This window comes from Myotis brandtii, unplaced genomic scaffold (genome assembly GCF_000412655.1).
Source record: "Myotis brandtii unplaced genomic scaffold, ASM41265v1 scaffold388, whole genome shotgun sequence".
Lineage (NCBI taxonomy): Eukaryota > Metazoa > Chordata > Mammalia > Chiroptera > Vespertilionidae > Myotis > Myotis brandtii.
This window is the reverse complement of record NW_005364882.1, coordinates 2,351,999-2,361,350: the sequence shown is the minus strand read 5'-3', so window position 1 is coordinate 2,361,350 and position 9,352 is coordinate 2,351,999. Positions and strand designations below refer to the sequence as shown.

General features: G+C 34.4%; 1 protein-coding gene across 1 annotated transcript in view; it reads left to right on the top strand.

The window, feature by feature from the left end:
- Positions 1-9,352, top strand: part of DIAPH3 (diaphanous-related formin 3) — a 505,494-nt gene that overhangs the window by 286,523 nt on the left and 209,619 nt on the right. Inside the window, exon 21 of the mRNA XM_005872674.2 lies at positions 9,066-9,195. Coding sequence (XP_005872736.1) covers positions 9,066-9,195 — 130 coding nt within the window. The remainder of the gene's footprint in view (positions 1-9,065; positions 9,196-9,352) is intronic.

Sequence of the window (9,352 nt, the reverse complement as noted above, 5' to 3'; positions counted from 1 at the left end):
CTCTGCCCCCCCACACACCCACCCACATACAACAAGAAAACTACTTTCTGGGACTAAAGAGCAGTTATAGCAAAGTTTTAGGATATGAAGTTGACATAAAAAGTTAGTTGCTTTCCTAATACTTGCAGTGAACAGTTCGGATTTGAAATTAAATATCTTTATGTTAGCACAAGAAAATTAATACTTAGGTTTTAATATAACCAAGTATGGTACAAGATTCGTGTGAGGAAAACTACAAAACTTTTATGAAAAAATTAAAGTAGATTTAGTAAAAATATATATGTATATATTTTAGGTTCATGGAAAGGACTATTCAATATTGTTATGATACCAGGTTTTTCCAACTTGATCAATAGGTTCAATGCAATCCCAGTCCAAATTCTAGAAGGTTATTTTATGGATGTTGGCAAACTGATTATAAAGTTTATATGGTCAGCTAAAAGATCCATAATATGAGAAGACTGACATTATCCAACTTCAACACTTCCTATAAAGCTCCAATAATCAAAGCATTGTAGTAGTGTGGGGAAAAAGACAAATAGATTAATGGAGCAGATTAGAGAGCCCAGAAGTAGACCCACACAGATATAATGAACTAATCTTGACAAAGGGCCAAAGACAATTCAATTAAGAAAGACTTGTCTTTTAAACAAATGGTGCTGGTGAGTCTGGATACATACATACATGCTAAAAAATGTATCAGACCAGACCTTATACTATTCCAAAAATTAACTTAAAGTGGATCATAGACCTAAATGTAAAATGCAAAACTAAACAATTAATAGAAGATAACCTAAGAGAATATCTAGATGATCTCAGGTGTGGTGAGGGCTTTTTAGGTTGCACATTAAAAGCATGATCCATGAAAGAAAAATTGGTAAGTTGGACTTCATAAATTAAAAACTGGTCTATGGAAGACACTGTTAAGAGGGTCAAAAGATAAACCACATACTTGCAAAAAAAATATCTGATAAAGGGCTATATATGAAAAGGGTATATGACAAACTCTTTAAACTGAACTGTAAGAAACCCAATTAAAAACAACCTAATTAAAAAATGGTCAAAATACCTTAGTGGATACCTCACCAAAAAGGATTTACAAGTGGCAAATAAATGTCTGAAAAGATACTCAACATCATACTGTCAGAGTAGGCAGTTGGTGGGTTATTAAGAAAAGATAAGGGAGCAAACTAAGCCTGATTAAATTGGGAAACAGCAGTCACACTCAGCTGCGGGTAACTGGCATGTTCTGGACATCATGTGCTTAGTCCACGAAGCAGGAAAGATAGCCGTACAGTCATCCCACGTGGTGGGGGGTGGTAACCAATGTTGTTCCACTGGATTAATTGGGGAAGGGGAAAATGGCAAGGGGAAATTTCTATCCATGAATTTGCTTCCAATTAGAATATCTTCAGTTTCTTTCTTCAGTGTCTTATAATTTTTCAAACATAGGTCTTTTACATCCTTGGTTAAATTTATTCCTAGGTTTTTGGTGTGCGTTTTTGAAGTAATTATGAATGGGATTGTTTTCCCAGTTTCCCTTTCTAGGAGTTCATTTTTGGTATATAAAAATGCAACTGATTTCTGTATATTTATTTTGTATCCTGACACTTTAATGAATTCATTTATGAGTTATTCATTTATAGTAGGTTTTTTATGAAATCTTCAGTTTCTCTATATACAGCATCATGTCATATGCGAATAATGACAGTACTACTTCTTCCTTTCCAATTTGTATGCCTTTTATTTCTTCTTCTTGCATGAACGCTCCACCCAGGAAAGATGGTTTCTGACGTGTAGGAGAATGACTCAGCACAGGGATCCTGGGGGATGTCCCTTCAGCTCTCTACCCAGAGCCACAAACTCCAGACTCTCCTCATGAGACTGTAATTTGCTTCACCTCTCTCCCGTGTAGCCCAGGATGAGTGGCTGCAAAGGAAATTTTGTCTGTTGGCCCTTTAAGAGGACAACTGTATCTCTAACAAACTAATGTCTCCCTGGCAGACAGAATCCCTGCTAATTTTCACATGCAGATGTTATGTGGGCACCTCTTCCTGACTCTCCAGCTCTGGGTTGGAGAGCCTGACTTTGGGTTGAGACCTCACACTTCTCAGGGGGAGCCCCCCACAGCCAAGGTATCCCTCTGGAACAGTGGTTCTCAACCTTCCTAATGCTGCGACCCTTTAATACAGTTCCTCATGTTGTGGTGACCCACAACCATAAAATTATTTTCGTTGCTACTTCATAACTGTAATTTTGCTACTGTTATGAATCGTAATGTAAATACCTAATATGCATGATGTATTTTCATTGTTACAAATTGAACATAATTAAAGCATACTGATTAATCACAAAAACAATATGTAATTATATATGTGTTTTCCAATGGTCTTAGGCGACCCCTGTGAAAGGGTTGAGAACCGCTGCTCTGGAACCTCAGCCAGTACCCAAGGAGCAGGGCCAGCCCTTTTGGCATCTCTGCCCTTCCTACCAATCTCAGTGTGGCTTCTGTAAATCCTTGGTTATAAGACTTCCCTTCAGCTAGTCTTCATTTGGTTATTCAGGTTCTTGCTTTATACTTCAATTGTAATTCCAATTGGTCCTGGGAGGAGATGAGTGTAGCTTTCACCTACTCTGCCACCATCTTGGATCCCAATATTAGTCTTAATTAAAACAATTAGAAGTTAAAAAAACAAAAACACAACTTCTACATTTCACCCATTTATATTAACTAATTGATATTGAGCTATTTTAAATCTCTTTTTGAATAAGGGAATAGAGTAAATAAACAGAACATTGAACAATACAGCTAAAATTTTAGTAAAACACAAAAGTGCTTTTTATATTATAGTTTCTGTGCTGACTAAAAGCCAAAAGAAATATGTTAAAAATATAATTTAGAGAAAGCATATCTGGTGGGATATGGTATGAACTAGTTTACTTTTATTATACGGGTCTATATTATTTATATAATTTTCTTGCTTATTTAATGTTTCTACCCTCCTCATTTTAATGTGAAAATTAAGTAAAAATATAAATTTTTTATATATGAATGCTGTAAATTTATCTAATTATCTATTTTACCTAGTATTAATTGACTTCTATCCATCTTTGAAATCATTATAAAAGTTGCATTAATATATTAAAATTGTTGTGGCAGTGCCAGCATAGCATCTTTTGTTAATATTAACATTTTTAATTCCATTCTTTTTGGAGAGATACATTCTCTTTTTGAAAAAATTAGTGAGTGTTTATTTTTAGTATATTTATATATAAGAAAATATTATTTATTCTATAATTGTGGCCTGGTTTCTTTAGTGAAATTGACTTTTTGAACTGAGCAAATAGCCTTTTAAAAATATATATATATTTATATTGATTTCAGAGAGGAAGGGAGAGGGAGAGAGATAGAAACATCAATGATAAGAGAATCATTAATTTGCTGCTTCCTGCACGCCCCCTACTGGGGATAAGACCCCCTACTGGGCATGTGACCTTCGCTGGAATTGAACACAGGACCCTGTAGTCCACAGGCTGTTGCTCTATCCACTGAGCCAAACTAGCTAGGTCTGAGCAAATAGTCTTTGTAAGTTTGTATTTACACATCCATTTTTGTGGGGATACCTTTAACTTATATTTAAAGATGTTATTTCATATATTTACAAATCACTTTATTCTACAAGGGATTTAAGATGAAATATAATGTTATTCTGTATACTTGTTTAAGCCTGTTGAAGGTCATACTTTACAGGTGTGTTTTCATCCAACCATATTCATATATTTTGCCAGGACGAATTCATTAGCAATATGGAAAGACTTGCTGTTTGAACTATAGGATTCAGGTGGTGTTTTATGAATTTAATAGATAAAAGAATAGAAAAAAGCGTGCTCTCAGAATTAGAAATGACCTGAGGGTAGAGGGTGTTTATTGTCAGAGGCTTCATGGCTAGACTTACAGGTTATAGAGCTTCAGTATTTTAAATTCCAATAATGCTCTTTTGTCTTATTACCATTTGTGTCCACTGTGTTTTTGAGAATTTTATTTCTTTGGATGCCTAATAATAAGACCCATTAGAAAAAGACTTTTTTAGAGGAACTATATTTATAGTGGTTTAGAACTTTGAATTCATACAAACATGGGTGCAAATCTTGACTCTACCAGCTATCTAATGCAGTTCACTACATGATCTTACAAATAAATCTTTTGTTCCTTCCTTAATAATGGGTATAATGATAGTTTTTTTTTTCACAGGATGTTGTGTGTTTTAAGCAGAATACTTTTATACTGTCTCATAGTAAGTGCCACATAAAATACCTGCTGCTGTCATCCTCAGCATTAATACTATTCATAAGCTAGGGATTTGTAGGAAGTGCATGGGGCCATCACAGATGCTCATAATTTTGTTATCTTTTCTAGTGGTTGGTCAGCAATGTCTACAACATCTAAAATAGTGCTGTTTGTATACATATTTAGATTACAGGAACATAATGGGAAGAGAATTATTAATTTAACAATATTCTTAAGATACGTTTAATTATAGAGAGAAAAGGGTTACAGTCTTCGGATTACAAAAATCAGCAAGAATATTCTAAGGTTTATTTTAAGAATGTTTTTTATTGTGACTACACAATAGAATATTCTTTAAATGTCATCCAAATTTGTGCTGAATACCTTAGAAATATTCCCAAACCTTGCATTGTAGCAACAAAGAACTTGTACTCCAGACTGACAACTAGGCCATGATTTATTACAGGATCTGCTTTTAACATTATTTTGTCTGGAATGAACAGAGCAGTTGAAGAAAGTCCATCTATCTCTTTGTTTATTTGACATCTGCGCCACATTAAATGTACCTTAAAGAAACAATATATAAATAGGAAATTCTACTTAACAGTGATGATTACTCATCAGGAAAATAAATCTCTTGACAATAATACACAAGGAATCCTGTCAAGCAATGTCTGTTAAATTTAAATGAAGCATATTTTAAAACCAGAATGAATTTTCAAAGCAAATATTGTAGTTTCAGTTTCTTTCCAAAGTTAGCATTACAGAATGTGTTCATGTTGTTCTTTCTCTTCAGCAAAATTGTCACTATCTCCCAAGCTTTCCCCTTCTAGCTCAATCACTGATTATGTTTGATATGAGAAATTAGTAGAAATAGAATGTGCTCTCTGTACTGTTAATGTTTATCAAGAAGATTAAAAAAATTGAGCAGCAAGTAGATAAAGATTTTGACAAATACATTTTGTTGTGTTTCCATGCTGTTAGAAGGAGTCTGTTATTTTTTTATTTTAATTATTTGGGGAAGGAGGGAGGGAATAGAGTATTTGAGGCAAGAAGAATGCCTTGGCAATATTATGCAATTTTTTTCTGAAAATGTTAGGACCTGAATAAAAAATGTCTGGCCTACAATTTAGAGCCACATAGTTTTTAAATAAGACACCAGGCATTATCAACAAATGGTCTCTATTGATGTTTCTTATCTGAACTTTTTACTAAATTAGGTTTAATTTCAGATTTATTCATTAGAAATTTGTAGGATTTTTTTGTGTGTGTGTGTCTGTGTGTGTGTCACAATTGTTAAATATAGATTTTGGAAGGATAGGAGAATACTTCCTTTTACTAGTCAGAGTATACTTTTTAATATTAAAATGTTACCAATTGCAACTTGCTAGTCAATTGATGTTTTCAATAATACAACCAAGATAACCACCCTCCTCCATAAATTAGTGTTTAGCTTTATGGTTGTCTCTAAGTTCTTGAATGTATTTGACCTATGCACTTAATTTTTATTAAACTTGTAGATGCTACAAAACTATAGTATTTCCAGAATTCTAAATTCTGAATTCTTATTGCTCATAAATAAAGATCAAGGTTGATCCACTTGGTCGTTGTTGGATCACAGAGATTTCTTGACATATTAATCCCAGTAGTTGCTGGCTGATTAGCTATATTAAAAATAGTACTGGAATACTCTTTCCACACTTTACAAAGTACAGAAGTAGATGGTGCTTGTCTTAGCATTCCACACAGGCTGTGTCGAGTTTCACATGAAAGGAGCATGATAAGGAAGGGTGTAAACTGAGGACAGTCAGCAGTTGTGTGACCACAGAAGGGACAGGATCCCCCAGCTAGTCACTGCTGTAAAGGGGATGGGTGGGTGGGGGCAGGGAATAAAGAGCTTTGCTGCTAGGATGTTTAAAAAGAAAAAAAAAAGAAAAAAGAGGCAGCTTTTATTGCTAACTCTTTATTGTACAAGAGAAAACTATTATATTTTGCTATAATATGTGAAAGTTTGCTATTTGTAATCTGGCCTTATCCATTTAAAATGATAGCATGAATGCAATTATATGGTGAAAGGTAACTTTTAGAAATTGGATTAACACTCTCAGCATATGTACAAATTGAACCTCATAAAATATTCTAACTGGCCCAAGCATGCAAAAATAATTTCTGAACTGAGATTATAATTAGGCTTCTTCATTTTTATCCAAAGTATTGTTTTAAATTAGACTTTGATATGCCTACTAACATCAAGTTTACTAGAATGTATACTTAATTATTTTGGAGTCGAAAAAAGAGTTCTCTTTCTCTGTCTAGTTCATATTTTTATTCCACTTATGTAACAATCTAAGGTCCAGTAACTTGCCCAAGGCTAAGTAACTAGTTAAGAGTGTGTTTTAACATTATCAGGTCAACCCATGCATGTTATTGACCATTAATCTAGCTAGTATTTGGGTCACTTTTGGAGTATACTCCTTCAAAACACTCAGGTGGATGTTGGGATCTCTGTTCCTTTTAAAAGGCATTAAATAGCGGATTAATGTTTATATCAGTTTTTAAAGTGCCAGGAACCATTCTTTATTTTCTTTTTATGTAAGTGTTGTTGGCATACAATATTATATTACTTTCAGGTGTACAATATAGTGAATCAACATTGGTTTGTATGTTGTATAGGTCAGTGTAGCATTTGTACCTATTACATCGGTAATGTGAAAGTCAAACTGTCTAGAAGGGTAGCTGTATGTACCCAAGAGTCTGCTAGTTTTTGCATTAATAAGTTGTGGTGTGTGTTAATATTTATGGTTGTACAGTATCGCTCTCATTCTTCTATTGTGTAGTAACTTATACAATAGGCTTATTATCTTCTTCTGATAGTAATATAGTATTTAGTGATGGTGGAATTTGTAAAAATATCACATATGGAGATATATATTTATATATACTCACACATGCATATTTTAAAGTGGGAAATTGTCAGAAAAGAGCAAGTAAATAGGGCTGTTCACAGTTAGGTAGTCCAAGAGTTTCCAGCTCTAAATTAAATCCTGGTATGCAAAGAGAGATGTTTTTCCACTCTCATATGTGTATCTGCTCTAAAGGATTACTCAGTTGTAAGGCACACCACCAGATTACCTATTTGTCCTGTCTTCACACCCAGTGACTACACAAAACCCAAGCTAACTCCCTATTTATTGTTTAGATTTTAGCTTAACCTCATCTCCTTTCTGATTGCATTCCTTGCCCGTTTCCGGTTAGGATGGGTCCATCCTGGTCTTCAAGCCACTGTTCTTCCTTCCCATTCTGTATACCTCTTTGAGTTTATTTGATCAAATTTTTAGCTTTAGGGGCTACCAGCTCACAAACTGGTGCTTTTAGACCAATTCACTCCCCTTAAGTTCCAACCCCCTGAAGGATTCCTAACAGTTTGTCACCTTCGAGGGGATAAAAATGTTTTCTTAGTGAGCAAAAATGTCTTACTGTTGTTATATGTAAAGCACAGTTATACATACAGTGCATAAACAGATGTACAATGTACCTATGGTTTTTAAATTTTGTAACAATTAGGGGAAAAAATGCTTTAAAAGCACCTTAGCTGGTAGTAATGAAAAAAGGTTGAGGACCACTGTTCTACACCTATCCTTTTTGGACATTTCCAGTTTGATATTATTTAAAGCCTTCAAACTCAACTTGTTCATAACTGAAATGATTTTTTTTTTCATTGCCCAGCCCACCCAAATCAGTTGTTATTTTTTTGGTCTTGTCTCAATTAATGGCATTGCTTGAATTTCCATGTCTACTCTGTCTCATTACTCTATTCCCAAAGCATCCCCTCAGCTCAGGCTGTCTGTCGTCTTTCCCTGTCTGCATTATTGCTACAGCTCTTTAAATTACTCTTCCTGCTTCTGTTATCACCCTTGCTCTAATCTTTTATCCACGCTGCCCTGAAGGGAGCTTTCTAAAATGTACATCTGGTCATCTCTCATCTGTTTAAAAACTCCAAATTCTTAGGGATCAAAATCCTATTTCCATTGCATGACCTACCTTTCCTTTTATTTTCCTATCTTTTCAGATTCATAGTTTTTACTCTACCCTCTTGCCCTCCCCAACACACACTTATATTTTGGAGTCATTCAGGTTCCTCCCATGTGCCATTTCCTTCCTCGTCTATGGCCTTTAGCAAAAGCTGCTCCTTCTGCAGTGATACTGAGCTTTGGATTTCTTCTTCTCTTCCCTACCCCATACAACTTCCTCTCTACCAATGCTCAATTTAGATGTCTTGTCCTCCTAAACGTACTTTGTGATCAGTTTTACTGTACTATTTGTCACACCAGGGTAAATACGTATTTTCTGTTTCTTTGTTTTCACTAAACAGCCTGTTGAGGAATTACTGTCCTCTGTGTATTTCTGACTCCTGCATTATCCAGCAGGCATTCTATCAGCATGCACCAAATGAGAACATGCTCAAAAGTGGGGGTAGTTTTAGGTACCACTATTGTATTAACTTTCCTAGGAATTTACCATATATTTTCCCCTATAAAATGTCACATACTAGATTGGATTATACTTATTCCTTCTTTTCAATTAATGTTATTGACTTTAATCGAACAACATGTTAAGAGTAGCTTTTCAAGTATTTAAATATTTGCTTTTCAAAAATAGAATTAACTAATTTTACAAGTCATTCATTCTTATCTCCAGAATACTATATTACCATTTTAATAGACAGATTTTCAAAATATGTTTGACCCTGTTTTTCTCTCTCTCTCGTCCTATTTAGCTAAAGGACACGAAATCAGCAGATCAGAAAACAACACTACTTCATTTTCTAGTGGAAATATGTGAAGAAAAGTACCCTGATATCCTAAGTTTTGTGGAGGATTTGCAACATTTGGACAAAGCTAGTAAAGGTTTGTGCTTTTATAGAAAACATTTCATTGCTCTGGGTCTTCAGTTCTTAAAGACAGAAAGTAATGCCTTTTATTTAAGCATGCTTGCTACTTTGTCACAGTGTTTTCATGCTGAATATGTCACTTTAAAAATTGAAGTTGTAGAACATTTGTTTTC